General features: G+C 37.4%; 1 protein-coding gene across 3 annotated transcripts in view; it reads left to right on the plus strand.

Moving 5' to 3' along the window:
* Nucleotides 1-18,552, plus strand: part of NELL1 (neural EGFL like 1) — a 286,520-nt gene that overhangs the window by 69,621 nt on the left and 198,347 nt on the right. For all 3 annotated transcript variants that reach the window (XM_021528531.4, XM_021528532.4, XM_021528533.3), the window contains exons 10-12: nt 1,902-1,975; nt 8,373-8,472; nt 17,012-17,140. In XM_021528531.4, coding sequence (XP_021384206.3) covers nt 1,902-1,975; nt 8,373-8,472; nt 17,012-17,140 — 303 coding nt within the window. The remainder of the gene's footprint in view (nt 1-1,901; nt 1,976-8,372; nt 8,473-17,011; nt 17,141-18,552) is intronic.

The raw sequence follows: 18,552 nt of genomic DNA on the forward strand, positions 1-18,552 counted from the left end.
ATTGAATGGCTGAGTTATTGAACGCTTTCCCATCTTAGCTAAGGGTTAATGAGCAAAGCTCTAATGTCTGATATGTTAAGGGGTTTAGGCAGTTCAGTTTTGATCCCTGCCACCTTGTGTTAGCATTTAAAATAATATTTGGCAAAAAGCTATAATTTTAGATATAATTTTTCTGAATCATACATTAACTTGCTTTCCAGTGTGTCCATTCTTTTGTTAAAAGCAGTCATGGCAGGAAACAGAAAGAAGGAAGGAAGGTGTCTATTTCAAATTCTCCTAAAAATAGTTACGGGGATTCCTAATTTAAGCAAAGCTGCTTCATCTGAAGTTTTCTTCAGAAGTGAGATCACAACAAGGCAGGCATAAAAACTAGGGCAGCTTTTGAAAAACAAAGAAAACTAGGATGCCAAGAGGAAGATGCCTCTTTTAAAATGCTTTAGTGATGATGAAAACTGTGTTAGCCTGTAAATTGTAAATCACTTTTTTTTTTAAGAAATGAGCATTTTCACAAAGAATCATTAGGAGCAAATTTATGTCTGAAGGTTCACGAAGATTGATCTAGCAGTCTCTTCTGCTTAAAATTTGGGAATCAAACTGGCTGTGAGAGTTGCTGCTGTGGAACTATTGGCATCACCTGTCAGGGGGACACACCTGTGAGTGCTTCCCTTACCTGGGCACTGAGGAGGGAAATTAGGGTGGAACAGTCCTAGATAGGGTGTGTCTTTTGGGAACAGACTGCTCTGAACACTTGCACTGTGCAAGTGGCTTGACTCTCAAAACTTTAAAGCACTGTTCAGTTCCAGCACAGAATTCACACCTTTTAGCTTTCCTTTCAGGGTGTCAGGTCAGACTTTTAGTGGCCAGGTACAGAAAGAGTTGAAATTCCACAGCAGAAAGTTATTTTGTCAGTGTCTATCATTGATCTAGTTTGTAATGTAGGGCACTTTCATAGTGGAGACTTGATTTGTGTGAGATCATAACAGTCCAGCTGCTCACTTTAATTGATGGATTTACTGTCCTTCTCTGGAATTGGAATTTAAACATGTAGTTGCATGGGGACTGTGATAATTCTGGTCATAATTGACCAAGCTGTTTGCTGCTGTGGCCCTGATGCCCGTTGCCTTCTTCCTGGTGGCAGTAGTGCCAGGCTAGGTGACTTTGCCATGGAGTGAGTGAGGAATGACCACATACCTCTCTGTTTCAGTCTGTTGGTTCATTTGTGGAGCCACTTATCTTTGGCAGAAGGGTCAAAACTTCAGACGAGAGTTTTGCAGTAGGAGTTCAGTTTCCTGGGAAAATCCTACATATTTCATGTGTGCCTGAAGAATATTTTCCTGGAATAGATTTTTGCAGTTTGTTGATTCAGTAGTCATTCACTGCATCCAATCTGTTTGTGCAGTCCTCCAGTAAGCTGAAGAGTTCACCTTTGTGCCCACAAAAAATATGAAGGCTTAATTGAAATCTGTGCTTACATTTTTCTTGTGATGAACTGGACGCTGATAAATGTCTCCAGTTCTTTAAGAGAGTCATGAGGACCTCTGGTAACACAAATAATGCAAATAATGCAACTACACAATATTGGTAGTGAAAACATTTTCTATTGAATGGGGTTATTTAGTCCAGGACATATTTTTTATGCTCCTATTCCCTCTTTTTAGTTTGGGTAAGGAGGCTGCTTTCTCTTAAAATGAAATTATTGTTCATTACTTTTCCTGTAATTATATGACTGATATAATGACTGATTGACTTCTGATGGAAGCAAAATGAATCCTATCTTTAGTGTATTGATATTTTTTTAGTGTATGTGAATACTGGTTTTACTTCTTTGTTATACCTTGCTTTTATTTGCTGCTTAAATACTGATTTAATTAATTTTTAATCTCCCTCCTCTCGAATTACAGCAAAGTGTATCTATGGAGGCAAAGTGCTAGCAGAAGGTCAACGAGTATTAACCAAGAGCTGCAGGGAATGTCGAGTAAGTTTCAGTTGTATAAACCTTTCCTGTTTTTAAATGTATCTGTGGTGTGCAGAAGTGGCAGTGAAAAGTTAGTGCATTTCTTTAGGCTTCCTTCATGCAAATGTGACATCTGTTGTCTTGAAAAAGGTGACCTTGAAGTCACTGAAAGCCACAAATAGGAAAACAAGGCAGGAATATGACCCTTGCAGGATAAGAAAATATGGGAAAAATGATTTGGAAGAATATTTTCTCTTATCTCTGCTTTCATGAGCTTTAGAAAAAAGTAACAGCCTCTTGAGCAAATTACTTATTTCAGCCAAATTGCTAAAATTTGAAGCAACCTTCTTGTTATATTGTGTGGGTTAGTCTATATTTTCCCTAGTATTGTTCAAACTATATATAGCTCTTCTAATAATTGAGGTAAATTACAGAGTATTGGAGAGGACTGAATTCTTTTTAGCAAATTCATGGCATTTGGGCTATGATAGTAAGTATTCAAGAGCACAGGTGAATGGAGGCTGTGTTAGATCCATTCAGGGAGTGCTGGTGAATGTGCACTGGAAAAGATTACAGTGATCTGGTTATTGTTGTGCTTGGAGCTCCGTGTATGGAGTAGCAATTTTATGTTCACTAATGGAAATGGACAATAGCTGGTTGCAGATGTTGTGAAAACAACTTGTTATGCAGAATGACTTTGTGTTGTTACTGTTGAGCTCTATGGGGTGCTCAGCACTGCTTATCCAAATTTGTGGGCAAGGTTTTTGCCTTGAAAGGAAGACTAAGATGCCTGTTATTTATAAGATGACATAGAATGTTTATTTGAGAGTGAAAGTACATGTATAAAATGAGAACAGGAGTGAAACCAGAGAGGGTGATCTGAGTTACATCTGTGAGACTTCTCTGTGCTATAAATCAGAGTGTTATATTCATCATTAGGAGTATGATAATTCATTCAGGAAGATTAAAAGCAAATACCAGCCATCAAATATCTGTTATTAAGAATGAGTAAAATAATGAAAATGGCTTTTGTATTTTGCTTATTGTTAAAAGGAAAATAATATGACAATTTTAATTACAGTAACATTGCAGTTGGTATTTGCATCTTAATTGACAGTATTGATAAATATTCAAAACATCTGTGAATGTTACACCATAAAAAAACCGTATTCAGAATGACCTAAGCACTGTCCAATGGCATTTTTTTAACCACAAGCTCACTTAACCTGGGGGTAAAAATCTGCTTGTGTTTCCACAGGTTCCACAGGTAGGTAGCCAAGTGAGAGAAGCTGTAGCTGAAAGTTTGCCTTTGAAATTTATTCTTCAGCCAAAATAGATTTGAATTAGATTTCACTTATAAATTAGATTTAACTTATGACCTGAAAAGTTCATTGCCTGTGAATACATGCAAGAGGGATCCAAGCAGCCTGGGTGACTCCAGCTTGTTTGATGCATTCCTTCAGAAAAACTCCAACAAATGGAAGTTCTGTCCACACCTGTGCTTCAACAAAACATTAAACCTCACTGGCCTGGGGAGAGTTTCTAAGAGGGTGCTTGCATCTGTTTCTGTGGGCTGGTGTGTCTCTGGCAGGAGGTTAATTCAATATTTCTTCAGCATGACCTCCTAAGTCTGACCTGCTTGTCCACTGCCTCAGCTGGGAATGCTCCCTGGATGGAGGGTGAAGGATGGGTCAGAGTGTGGCTGTGTCATTGTTTTCTGTCCCATGTGGTGTTGTATGAAAAAAGGAGGGACTTCGTAATAGGGGAGGACCGTACAAAATTTGAAAAACTGACACCAAGTTTCAAAAGCTGCTGATCCGTGAAGGAATACAGTGGAGGGTACACATCAGTGTAATAGTGTTAATAAAGATGACTTTAAAATCTTCGTGTCTGTAAAGGAGGATATATTTGTAAGTGAGTAATGTCAAAAAGATTAACTTGAAATTTCACGTTTCAATTTTTATTTGAAGATAGATTCCTTATTCTTTGCATAAGTACTGATCCAAACTTAAGAGGCTTTTAACTTGTATTGATTTTTCCATCTAAAAAAAATACTACTACTACTGCTGGATTCAGCTAGATCAAAGATTTTCTTTATCAGGCTGAGAGGCCTTTTTTTTTTTTTTAATTTTTCAAAACTAATCCAGACTAAAAATATTTACGATGCACATCCTCTTAACCATAAGCACAGATGTTACTCATGAACAACCATTCCCAGCTGGAATCCTGCCCACAAACACTCTTAAGATGAATCTACAATGACAAAAAGAGCACCCAGGTATTTCTAACAATCACAGAACAGTTCAGATTTGCAGGGACCTCTGAGGGTCATCTTGTCCAGCTTTCTGCTTGAGCAGGGTTACCTGGAGCCAGTTGTCCAGATGGCTTTTGTGTCTCTCCAAGGATGGAGACTGCACAGCTGAGAAGAACCTGGCTCCATCCTCTTGGCACCTTCCCTTTGGGTATTTATGTGTCTGTAGGATCCCCTCTGAGCCTTCTCCTCTCCAGCCTTTCTCCCTGTGAGATGCTCCAGTCTATTATTTATCCTCATGGTGCATGGCTGATCTCTCCCAGCTTTTCCATCTCTCCCTTGTGGTGAGAAGGCCAGAAAATGCAAGTGTGTATGAGCTTTTGATAACTGCACTTTTCTGCATTCAATAAGTGTTTGATTTTTTTTTTGTTTATTGGTTTGTTTATTTTTTTTTTGTTTTGTTTTACTCATATGGTGATGTGGGCCACTGAATGTCAGTGGAAAGATTTTTATAACTTTTCTTGGTGTGGGAATGTGCAGTTGATCGACTGCCTGTGAATGACATGATGCCTGCTCATAAACAGATGACATGCTTGACAGCAAAAGGTACAAAAATAAATGCCTCTTCATTAATGCTGGGAGCAGGCACTCACAGTGTGCCATACAAGATGGACAGGGCCCACAGCTTTCAGGAAGGCTGACTAAAAAGTTTTTTGTAAAAAAGACAAGGAACGATGTGCTTCTTCAGGGTGACAACTAAGGCTGCTGCTTGAAACTGTGTCCTAAGAGACTGATCAACGCCAGATTGTTGTGGCTCAGGAGATACTCCTGGGTGTGGTGAGCACATCTCTCACTGTCCTGGCTGGCATGGAGAGGAGATCTGGTGGCACAAAAGGGTAAGATCATGGGTGGAGATGAGAACAGTTTACTGGAGGCAGCAAGGACATAAGAAAATAAACAGTAACAGCAATAATAGTGATTACAAAGGGTACAGGGAAGAGGTGATCGATTCACAGGGAGCAGCAAAACCCAGCTGCTCCCTCTGGACCCCACCAGCCCCACCTCAGGGTTTGGTGGTGTAGAAAAACCTCCTGTCCTGGCCATGCCCCTCCTGGTTGCTGCAGGGATCAACCCTTCCTTGTCCGGAATTAGGGCAGAGATAAATTCAGACAGGAAATAAAAAAACCCACCAAAATAGCCTTATCTGAAATCTTGAAAATAATTTTCAAAGCCGATCATGTGAGATGAGCTGTTTGTTGTTCAGATTTTCAATGGATGTCACTGATTAGGCTTACATCCAATCCTTTTTTAAATGTACTTACCTTGATAATTACAAGAAATTTAATTATCTTGTTGTAAATTTTTGACTCCAGATCTCATTCTTTGTGGATTGTATGTCACAACTGAAGCTTGATATATTTATTCCAGAAAAAATGTCTTTTTGACATCTATTTCTATTCACATTCTACAACTGCTACATATGTGAATTGAATATAAAAAGGAATAATTTTTCTAAGGCTGCCTGAAGCAATAATTCTGAAGTGTGAACTCTTCTTACTTATCTCAGTGGATAAAATCTGAAATCTGATGATGATAATTCTTATAATTGGATCTATACTAGCTTATAACAAATTGATTTTAACCCAAAGAATACTCAACATGGAAATGTTTTAATTGTTTTAAAACTTAATTACAAATAAATTTAATTTGTTTTCCCAAGATGCAAATTCTTCAGAAAATAGAAGACTTAAGGAAATAAAATCTTACTGTCATTAAATTAATGGTATTCTCAATTTGTGTTGTTTAATCTCCTTGTGAGTCACTAAAGAAGCAGTAAGCTTGGAATAAATTTGTCTTTAGCTTTTTGACTTATCCTGACACTCATTTGAGTTTCATAGCATTTCTTGCCATATTTTCCTGGCCAGATTTATTGTCAGTCGACACTTTTTGTTGGCGTGCTGACATCCTTTACTCTTTCTGCTGTAATTGTCCTGTCTGAGCTTAAACAGGCAGTGAGTTACAGCCAGAGCTTTTCTAGCTGGTTCTTTGATAAGGTGATAATAAGTGATGGCTCCGTGTCTGGTACTTTTATCACCTTTGATCCTGCAGTTGCACAGACAACCACGGGGGATTCTTCCTTTTCCCTTGTGGAAGTGAGATCAGGATGCCTCCGTGTCTTGGTTTGAAAAGACAGGAGTCTGTGAAGGAAGGCAAGAGCCTCCTGTGAAATGGAAAATACCACAATTTCAAAATTAAAAGGCTCTCAGGCAAAGATATGGGAATAACAGTTCTTTACTAGGAAAAAACAGAATAAAAATTAAAAAAAATGTAATTAGTACAAACAAAACTAGTGATAGAGTCAGGAACCTGACACTCTGAGGAGTCAGGGTGTTGGGAATAGTCCAGTTAAATGGTGGCTGCTCCTCCTGCAGTGGCAGATGAAATGCTGCTGGAGTGGGGATCAGTAGAAGGGTGGAGTTTTCTCTGAAGGTCTGGAGATGGAGTAGTTGGGCCTGGTCTTCCTCTGGGAGTCCAGCAGAGAAGAAGCTGCTCCTCTGGGAATCCAGTGAAGGGCTGCCCTCGTGTCTCAAAAATGCTGATTTTATGCAGGTAGGGGTGCTTGGCTCCTCCCTCTGGGTGGAACTTCTCCCAGTGGGATGATGGAACTTTCCCAGTCATGCCGTGAGTCATTCCATGGTCCATTAACAGAAGATATCTCCCCAGAGGGAGACATTGTTCTTGGAAGAGATAAGAAAACTGCCCAACCTCCAGCAGATGGCAAATAGAACACATGCTTATCTTACAAGCCAGGACACTCCGTTAACTCCACTGTTCTTCTGGCCGCTTGCTCTGATGATGTGTGCCCTCTGTGCTGCTGGAGGGAGCTGCTTTTTCTTACAAAAAATAAGAAAAGCAGATGCCTGTGGATTTTTTTAGCATTATTCATGACAGCAACTGGTAAAACTTGCCAGTAAAGGCAATCAGCCTATGTTTGGATCATATTTTTAAACTTCTCTGAGTAGACATGATAGCTGGAAAATGAAATTTCTTTATTTGAGGAAAGCAGAAATTCTTATTCCGCCTTTTTGTTCTGCCATCTGAGATGTCATTAAAAATATTCTGTGAAGAGTGAGGACTAGACTGATGTTAAGAAGGTGTTTTGGCAACATAGCAGGCTGCCTGCTTTCTTAGTGGAGTTTCATAGCTTGGAAAATGAGATTACTCAGGTGTGGACAGTCCTGTGGGGTAGTTACTGTAGCTCCTACTAAGCAAAAATCCTAGTTGTTAATTTTTGCTCCACTTGCAAGTTGTCAGTGATGGCATAGTTGCAGAAGGGGTGCTGAACAGTAAATCTTGTAAAAGAAGTAAATGAAGAAGGCTGGAAGGGGGATAAGTAAGAGGAGGCTATTTTGGGACAAGATTTTAAGAAACAATGAATTAAAGCACTGGAGAACAGTTTGGTCTGGAGACGTAGTGAGGCTGATCTGCTGGATGGGAGAAAATGGAGTAAAATTTGATGGAAAAATCTCCCCAAGAAATCTCTATGTCTATGATTACAGGAAGTTATACCAGCATCTAGACCTCCTATCACAGTCTTATTCTAAATCTAGAAATCAAAACCATAGCAATGTCTTTAGCTTGATTTTTACACAGCAGATTCTGTAGGGATCTCTCAAGATGAGTTTTCTTCTAAAGAGCAGGCTCTTGTAATTGAACACAACAGAACAACACAACACTTGAAAATACTGGTCTTGCTGTGTAAATTGGAGTTGAATAACTTATCAGTGAAGTATGTGGACTGTGAAATAAGAAGAATAAAGCTCAGATTTGCAGAAAGCAGGAAGACTGTCTTTAAGCTGGAATGAAATTCTTAAATTCCTTCAAATATTTGAAAACTATACTTTGAGACTACATATTTGGTAAAACTAGCTTAGAATTTTGAGCTGAAGTGCCTGTCTTTTAATTCTTTTTTTATGCTGGGCAGAGAAATGCACTGTTGATTATTCTAGATTTGATATTATAGTGGAACAAATGAATTTAACTTACTTGTTAATTTAGCAGGGTTTTGACTGGAGATTACTAGTGCTGTGGATGGAAAAGTATGTGATCCTTGCCTCTGCATGTATTTTCACCAATGTAATTTTTAAAAATGTTGTTTATTTTCAGAATGGAGTTTTAGTAAAAGTGACAGAGACCTGTCCACCACTGAACTGCTCAGAAAAAGATCACGTTCTTCCAGAGAACCAGTGCTGCAGTGTTTGTAGAGGTAAGCCAGCTTGGAAGGAATAGAAGTTGTTGGTTCAAGGGGGGAATCCATTGATAGGAGCATTTCCTTTCTAATGAGATATTAATTATCTCATGGTTCTAAAACCAGTCTGTGATACTCCTTTGGGTTAGAAGACTTACCAGATATAAAGCTGTAATTGCACTGAATTGGGCAGGAGGAGGGAGAAAAAAAAGAGCTGAAGGAGAAAGGATCCATTATCTCCTAAAAATTCCTATTAAAATTATGTTGTATTTGAAAAAGAAATATATTTTGTTGCTTAAACCTGCAACTGCAGGGTTTTGAAAGTGTTTTTTCAAGGTCTCTAAAACCTCAAAAATAGCATTAGGATTCTAGTTTGATGGTTATTAGGAGGCTGATTTAGATCTGAACACTCTCAGGACTAATTTATGAATTAAGCTGGACAATGAAATAGTACCACTGCAAAACAAAAAAAAAAAGAAAAAAAAAAATTCTAGGGCCCAGAACCTCACTTTTCCTCCTTCTGGAAGATATTTAGATGCAAGTTCCTCTTCCTTTCAGCCCTGTAAGTCCTGGCTGTAGGCTGGACCAGATTGAACAGGCAATAACTAAAATCTTAATTGAGAAAATCCCCTTAAATGAGGTGTCACAAGGTTAAGACTTGAACAAGCTTTCTTTTTAAAACGTGTTCTAATCAGTGAATTGCTGGGTGAATAATCAAACCTTCCCTGTGTATTGTATCTCTGTTCCTCATCCCTCCCTTGGTGCTGAGTTGAGCCTAAGGGGAGCCTGGTATCTCAGGGCTCAATGTCAGCCTTTAGGGATGCACCTCAGAAATTCAAGCAAGAGCTGTGCCAAATGAGCATTGGACATTTGCAGGATTAGATGGTTATTGAGGTCTGCTGCAATATCTGGAATATTTGTATTGCCTGTGTATAAATTCCTCCAGTGCCATTGCAGATGGCAATGAAGGGGCTCCGAACCTTTCCCTCTGCCAGTAAATATTAATTAGCAAATATGCATGGTTAAATATTTGCTTAGGCCTTGAACTTAAAAACACATACATGTGGTTGCAGGGACCAGCATGTTTGAGGCTTCCTGTTGGGTCATGGTCTAAGAATATGCACATTAATTTTTTTTTAGTAGTTTCTAGAAACATCTGCAACTATTTAAGCAAGCAATAAATGTTGCTTCTCTGTCCCTCAGAGGGCTCAATGTCTTAATGATGCTTCTTAACAGATGGCCCAGTTTGATGTAGTGCAGTATTGAAAAAGAATGTATTCATTACTTGAAAGGATTAGAAATATGAAAGCTTCAAAGTTGATGGAAGATAAGTTCCATAATTATTCACTTCCATATTATTGTTAGTGATAGGTCCTCTTTTTAGATATTCATTCCCAAACTGGCTTCATTATTTATAATGTATTGAATATGTATATTTATGTGATGATCTCTAGAAGCAAGGGAAGAAATTGTTTTTTCTCTTCCCAGGAATTCTGGTACATAATGCTTTCACTTTGACACATTAAACTTTCACTTCAGTTCTGCTTTAGCTGCTAAAACAGTATCTCCTCTTTTTGTATTTCATCATGGCTTTTTAAAATTCTTTTGAAAATGATGCCTAAAGATATGATTAATTTTGTCAACTTTACAAAGGCATAAATTCAATTCAGCACTCATAAGTTTCTTTTTATATCTTGAAGTAGAATATATGCTGCTTGACACCTTGCTTTGGTTGCATGCAACCCAAAGTGGTAGTATATAATTTTATCATGTGCTGTTGTTAAAAATGGGTATTTATAGAGAATTCCATATTTGGTATGGGTTTTCTCAAGTAAACAGGTGCTCTGTGTTATGGCAAGCAGGCCACAGTTTCTTATCCTGCACTGTGCCAGCATATCCTTTACTGGGAAAGGATGGATTGCTTCTCTTGTTTGCAAAACTGACTTTTTCAGAGGCTATATTCAGCTTCTTTTTGTCCAAGCCAAAGCAGTAAGGAAGACATATTGTAATAATTGCTGTCCTGAATAAGCAAAATTATTTGTTGCAAGGCCACATTTGCACATCATATGCAAATTTTACATTGTATGTATGATGATGCAGTTAATTTGTTGCATTACTCCTTAGCTAAGCCTTAAGTTATTCAGCAGGTTATTTAGCAAGAATTTACTAGCAATGTTAAATTGGAATATTATTTCTCTGTGTTTATCAATGCGTGTTAGTGACTGCTAGTTCTGGGCTTTGTAGCAGTTTGTGTTTTTTTAGTATTTGTCGTTGTAGAAACAGGAGACTTCTACTGAATTTCAAGTTCTGTAGAATTATAGAATATATTTGCTGAATTGGGCAAGGGTGACAGGTTTGCATCTTGTGCTTTTCTAGCTGCAGCAAAGGAATTTCCATTTAATGAAAGGATAAATATGAGGGGATCATCAGAAGGAAAGAAAAACACAGAAATACAAAATCTTCATGAATCTGTGGTATAAGACTGTGCCCTCCACAGCCATCTCTGTAGTACTTACCACAATAATAGATGAGTGCCATAGGTTATGCAGGGTAAAACATAAATCTGTGGTGTTTATGGAGGTGGAAATTGTGAATCAGCAGAGAAAAGAGTTGAATAGTGTTATGTACAGTGCTGGTGGGCTTCCTAGATAGTCATTATTGTTTGTAAATGGGAGGAAAAATAAAGACAGCAAATAAAGCCTGCTCTTCTCCAGGCTTGCCCCATGAGTTTATAGCACAGCAGAAGGTAATAGTATATTGCTAAGAGGCAATTTCTAGATTTCAAGGAAGTGGTTGTGTGAGGTGTACAGCAAGGTGAGAGTAGTATGGAAGAGCTCTGCTTTAAAATGACAGTTTATTTTTGTGATTTCATGTGCTGAATGCATAAATGGAGCTCACCACATCTGTATGTGGGATCTATCCTTGGCTGTTATGTAGAATATATCCAGTTTTTCCTTTCATCTCCGTGCTTTAATATAAATGTCTGCTTAAACTATGTGGCCACTTTATACTTTCCAGCAGGACAATGTGCTGTTATTAAACTGTCTTTTAGACTTACAGAAAATTTTGTTAATTTTCAAGTTTCAAAAAAGAATTGTGTCACAGAATACATTTTCTGCTACTTCTGAGAATCACTCATTTTTCTTACAGCATGCCTGCTACATTTTTTATAGCCGAGGGACAAAACTAATACAAAAAATAGTGTCATGAAAGTGTTTTATTGTTCCCTTTAGCTGTTTTTCTCCTTGCCAAAGACAGTGTATAATTTTGAAAGAGTGGATTTTTTTTTCTCTTTTGCATGAGTGATTCAAATAAAACTTCATGAGAGAATTTTTATGTTGTTATGTGCACAATTTTAAATATGTTAAAATAGCCTTAACAGCCTTAGCAACTTCAGATGTGCTCTTCTCAAAAGAAAGAGTGTGATGAAATAATGAAGTAGTGAGAGTGGTCTTGTTTCTAGAGAAAATAATTATTTGCTGTCCTGTAGTATGGTGGGACTGAATGGATTTAGATTTCCTGCTGACACTCGTTAAGAGGAAAGAGAGAATCTTATTGATGAGGTGAAGGGTTCATTTTACAGAAGGGAGCAGCATTTAATTCTAAAATTTAACTCTAAAACTGGGGCTTCTGCCACCCTTCTTTGTGCTGCTTGGTTTTGTTTTGGGAAGGTTTTTAGTTTTCCAGTCAGAAGGTGAGAAGGCTCTTCAGTTGTGCATGTTTCTCATCTCTTCTTGCCTGGCTGTGAAACTGAGATTTGACTCTTCAGAAATTGAATTTTTCCCATTTATTGCTACGAGGGAGGAGTTATTTCAAGGTTTTAGATTTATTAAGATTTAATAGCAGTTGATAAATATGAATGAGTTTATTTCTAAACATAGTTGTAGCACTACTTGGGATTTAGAAGAGCTTTCTATCTGAAAAAGAAGAATATTTTTTAAGCTTGTTAGCCTGTTTAGTTACCATTGTACTGTTGCACACAGATAAGCAATGTGTAATAAGCTCTGCATTCATAGAACAGCTTGAAAGAATGGATGAAGTTTCTGTTTTATGTCAGACCACTGAGTTCTGTGACTGCAGTCTCTGGAGGTGTAAAAGCTGCTGCTCAAAGTGCTGCTTGGCACATGACTCATTAAAAACTGATTCAGATCATGGGAAGACATAATTGGTAATGCAAATTTTAACACTCTTCTGTGACTTCTCCTTCAGATTTACCTTACACATTTATATTGTAACTGTGGGGTTAAATCCCAACAGTAGAAAAGATTTTGAGATTGAAACTACCTTGGATTTTTGAACATTGCTAGTGCTTTAACAGAAGCATTATGACAGTTTATTTTTTTTTTCACCTTTAGAGATTTCTTAATATAAAACAGTGAAATGGAGGATACCTTGAAGAGCAAGAGAACAGGGGTTTTACAGTTTTTGATGTGAACAGCTAAGGCTATTGTGAGAAATATAGAAAACTGTACAGAAGTTAGAAGGAAACCCTCAGAAACAAGGAGAGGCACATCAGTGTTGACCATAAAAAAGTAGGAAGAGATATGGGTCTAAAATGTATTGATTGCAGCTGTAGTCTTGAATGAGTTCTTGCACTTTACAATCAATAATTAAGCCCAATTACCAAATATATTAGGTATGTAAATAACTGAATGACAGCATAAAACAGCTTAGCATGCTGCTCTGCAAAAGCAGGTTCTGGGAACCACGACTTGGAAGACATTTCTTGGAAAAATGAGAGCAATGTTCAGGTGTCCCAAAATGGAATAAATGTTTAATTTGAGATATCTGACTTGGAGCCACTTAAGGTTTATCCACTTGTGAAGTTCCTGATGCTGCAGAAGGGAGAATTTTGTGGCTGCTAGCATGTTTCCTAATTGTCTTAGTACATTTATTAATGGTCATTCTATAGTCAGAATGAAGGAGTAGAAAGAAACTTGTATTTCTTAAGAAAATGATGGAGCAAAAATTTCAGCAGCCGTGATGAAGGAAAAGAGTAATGTTATCAGAAATGTTTGAGGAATTAACAAATGTCATCAGGCCCACCAAAAATCTAAACACACTCTTCAATATTTAATTCCCCTGGTAGTATATAATTGTGTTTTGAATGAGTTTGTAGGGCTGTTGTGCACATTTATGACTGTGTGTGTGTGCACAGGGAAGATGGTTTCTGGCATCTGTTCTGAATGCATTCATCTGTAATTTTAATTCATACTTGCTGTGTCATCTGTACTGGCCTGAAATTAGTTAAGATTATCAGAACTGTGTAAGATTTTCTGTGGTTTTGTTGAGTCCTCTCCAATTGCCTGCTTGCTGTGATGATTCTATTTTAAGCCATTCTTATATTTAGAGAGGAGCTGACTGTCTCAGATAAGACTTTGCTGAATGTTGTGAATGAATTTTTATTTTGGCTGGGCAATGGAGATGCATGCCCTCTGCTCTCTCCCACCTGTGTGAGACTCAGGAATCCCACTGCAGTATCAGCAAGTGGCTTTGGCATCTCTGTAGGTATTTTTAAGGAATCCTATGAGCCATTTCACACCAAAGAATTAATAAAAATCAGATATTTGGCTCTAAAACTCTTGCTGGGAAGAATTTGGACTAATGTCCAAGAAATCCAAGATCCACACTTCCTTGATACGTATCTTTTGGCTCTTTTTGTGCTAATTTTGCATTTTTGCTGAAAAAAAAAAAAAGTAGTATCTCTGGAAAAACCTCTGATCCAGGCAATGGTGTACTTTTTCTGACAGAGGCGCTGTGAACCTTGGCTCTTCTGTTCTCTCAAGTACATTTTTTTCCTGCTGTTTAACCTAAAATTACAGTTGTTTTGTAAAAGCTTGGGAACATAAAATGTTGTAGCACCATGTGTACTCTTAGCAGGGATGGCTTCTGCTATCCACTTACAGAGATATTGAATAAGTTTGCTGAAATGCTATTGGAAAGTGAACTCACTTCTAGACAGCAGTTTTAACAGATAGGAAATTGTCTCACTATTATTTAAATATAAAAAACATACTAAAAGAATTATTTAGATTTTTTTTTAATGCAATGCTCTTTTAATAGATTCAAGCTTGAAAACCTGATTCTGGATGGAGACTGTTCATATTTGAGTTGATAAAGGAAACAAAAGCAATGCAGATTTTTCCAGGGATTTTTTTTTTTTTAAAACAGGTGACAAAAAATGGATAGGTAGGGTAGCTATCATATCTGCAGATAGGTTTCAGAGGTGGCAAATAAACAATGAAGGATTCACAGGGCTGTGATGTGAAAATTAATCACTGGCTTGTGCTTGGGAAGAAGTGCTGTTAGAGTGGTTGATCTGGGACTGGGACTTGTGATTAGAGTTAATTCTGAGGAGCCATCGACCTGGCTAATTGTCTTAAATTTGCCAGGAGCTGATCATAAGGTGAAATGTTGACTCACTGGGCTAAAAAGAGCCTGGAAATACAGAATTTTGTTGCAGAAAGTTGTACCAGTGCTCTCGTAACTAAAACATGGAAATGTTTTTTACAGGTTTGGATGAGAGGGAAATAGAACTAAATATAAACCAAATACCCTGAGACAGAGTAACAATCCACGTGATATTTTCATATTGCCTAGCTAAGTACATTGCCATGTTACAGAAGTTCTGACCCAATAATTACCAAATCAAGCTCATGCTGTGTATGAGCTCAAAGGAGAAGTATTATTCCAAAGAAGCAGGAAACAGACTAGGATGTCATAGTCTTAGGGGAAACAGTGACAAAGAAAATATAAATATTTTCTATAAATATGATTGTCTCTTGGATGTTATCTGGAATGCCAGGAGAACAGTAATCCTGCAAGGGGAGCATAAATCAGATGCTGAATGGGTAAGTTTGAGGGGATGGGTTCCAGTGTTCCGTTCCAATTATAAAGGCAAAAATGAGAACTCAAATGCTATGATTGCATAAATGGCTAAAGGCAGTGTATTGGCACCCTATTTTACCAGTCTGAAACATACCTCAGCTTGACAAGGCTGGATCTGGAATACTTGAGTTGTTTTTTACCAGACTGTGAAATGAGTAAAGACCAGAAGGGAAAATGGAAGTTTTCATTAAGGGAATTGGTTCTTTTTCTCAAGCTGGATTACAATGAAAGGAGGAGCCAGCTGAGCACAAGGAAGAAACCTTGGCTGTTAATAAAATTAACTTGAAGTTTAAGTGTAGAATTGGATTTTGACACTGCTAACAAGCATTAACGTTTTTAAAAACTTACCTCAGAACTCAACATTAGATGATCAGACACGTAAGTCTGGAGTGCACTAAGCTGGCACAACCTGAGTGCTAGATTAGTAGACATCTGAAGTGTGTGTGTAAAAATATATTAAAATATGATATCAAAGCAAGGGATATGAATAGAGACCTGTATCTGGCATTTAGATGTTAGAAGTCCAGGTTTTGTTTTTCTTAGCTGTTTTTAGGGGGTGTTAGGAAGTTTATGATCAATGAACAAGAACTTTTAGTTTGCTACTTTATGACCAGGCAGAACTGGCAGAATCTGTTCTGGTATTCAGACAAGCAAAGCTGGAATACCAATAGATGATGGTATGTGTGGGTTTCTGCTTTTCCTCCTTTCAGGGCAAAAAATGGATGCAAAATAGAATTTACCAAAATGACTGCTTATATATCTCAGACAAATAGAAATGAGCTCTTGGATATTAATAGAGAAAATCCACAAAATATACATCAGTGGAGGGAGGAAAAAAAAAAAAACTGTTGTCAAATTATGTAAGTTATTTCCTAACTTCTGGTGGAGTGCCTTTAGGGATGAAGTTACAATTACTTTCACTTTAGACTTAAGCAGAGAAAGATGCTGACATGTCTCTGAGAAACACTGAAAATCAGAAAGAAAGAATTCCAGCCACTTGTAGCTTTGCAGAAGGAGGTTGGGAAGTTCATCCTATTTCTAGAATAAAAGAAACTGTTCACAAAGAAACTACTGAGAATTTGCGTGAAGGAAAAAGGAGAGATTAATAAAAATTCTCCTCGATAGAATATGATGCATGGAATAATTATAAACTGTAGAAACAATTGAGCTGGTTTTTGATGACAGAATTACAAGGCTTATACAAGAATTATATGAGGTTGCTTTGACTACCGCTACAATTTTGTGCAGTGTCTCATTTTGGTCTACTAAAAGCATAATAAGAGAATTTTGAAGGCTTTTTTTCTTATATTACCCTTCATTATCCTTTTGATGTAAGTTATTTTATTAGCATTGCACTTCCTGACAATCAGGCACTTAATGCTACATGGGTTCAATAGAACAGTAGTGAATTGTCATTGCTTTCTGCTTTGGAGTTGTCTTTTTTCCTGAATAAAACTAGTCATACAAATATCTTTTCAAATAAAATGTTTTTTTTTTTAATGAGAATGAATTGATGGAGAAATCCAAAAAGTCTATGTGCACCAACTACATTTTTAGAGAGAATTTGGAATGTAAAATGCCTAAGTTTTTGAGTGCAGTCAATGTAAATACCTGAATATCTGAACTAAACATGTTTTAAAAGCCTGTTGCATGTTCCTTGTATTTTTAGGCCATAACTTCTGTGCAGAGGGGCACAGGTGTGGTGAAAACTCAGAGTGCAAAAACTGGAACACAAAAGCTACTTGTGAATGCAAGAATGGTTATCTCGCTGTTCAAGGGGACTCTGCATATTGTGAAGGTAAACCAAATATTTGATGACCCATTCCCTGAACAACTTACTCAAAACCATAATATGAGATGAATGGTAGATGAATGAATTTCATTGCAAAGTTTCATGGTGGGGAGTGTCACAGGGACCCTTTTTGTGTTCATAAATAGGAGTTGAAGGTTACAAGTGGTGCTGGGCCACTCTGTCTGTAGGTGTATTTCATTGTTGCAGTTGTGTCTTTGCACACCATGGCCATGCTGCCGTGACAAATTTTAAAACACTGTTTTTCAGACAGTAGCCTCTACCTTCTAAAATGTTTTTTAGAGAGCAGTGTCTTTATAAGATGCATGAATTTGGGAGGTGGGAATTGTGCAGGCATTTGTGAGAACGGTAAGTGTGAAGGAGTGCTGTGGCTGGGATATAAAAATGATGACCTGCAGTCCTCCCTGAAGTGCTTCTGTGGGACAGGTACTTCACTGAAATGCTTTTCCTATGATACATAAGAGACCTGTTTCTGAGAAGATTGTAGCTGATTGTAGTTCTGTTCATGTGTTATGCCATCACAGGAGTGCAGTGGGGAATTACTCTCCTTTTTGTTGCTCAGTGCTTTCTAGAGCATGTTATTCATAGCTGTGATGTACTTCTTAAAAAATAAATTGATGATTCAATGTGTACCACATTCCTTCCTGCCTTTGCATTGTGGGTTGGGTTTTTTTTAATACTCTTGTATGTCAGGCTGGAATATTTTATTTTTTGACCATCGCAGGAAGTTTTTGAACTACTCTGTAAAAATTATTTCCCTAGATTATTTTTGTAATAGTACTGGTGATGGAAGGGGATGGCATTTTTGACAAGCTGTTAAAATATAGCTTAAGAATTGAAATCCTGAGGACTAAGGATGAAAGAATAAAAAAATAAGTGTGATTGGGTTTAAATGATCCTGCATTCATAAAAGGATTTTTTAGTGTACACAAATGAACAGGATGGCTTGAAATAGCATTTTATTAATATGTTCAGTAAAGTACAGCTTTAAAACTTACAGTACTTAGTAATTTCTCTACAAACATTAATTTGAATGGTCCATTATATTCACTTTCAGTGACTGGACAGACAGTTCCTACATGTGTTCTTAAAGGTAGGCAGCAAATACATTGTGTATAGAGAGAAACTTTTTTGTACAAAAAATTGAACAACTGTTTTTTATGTACTACAAGGATTTCTTGTACATCAGAGGACAGGCTGTTTATCACCTATGATACGTGACCCAGTATTAGCTGGGTTCTTTTTTGCTGTTTTAAATAATTACAGTGCTTAGTATTTCTATTTACCTAGACTGTCCCTTTTTTCTTCTGTGGAAAAGTTTAAACATCCTGACCCAAGCAATTTTGGAGATATTAGCAGTACATTAGTGATAGTGATAGTGGAAAAAGGAGTTTTTTAGA

This window comes from Lonchura striata, chromosome 5, assembly GCF_050655825.1.
Source record: "Lonchura striata isolate lonStrDom1 chromosome 5, ASM5065582v1, whole genome shotgun sequence".
Classification (NCBI taxonomy): domain Eukaryota; kingdom Metazoa; phylum Chordata; class Aves; order Passeriformes; family Estrildidae; genus Lonchura; species Lonchura striata.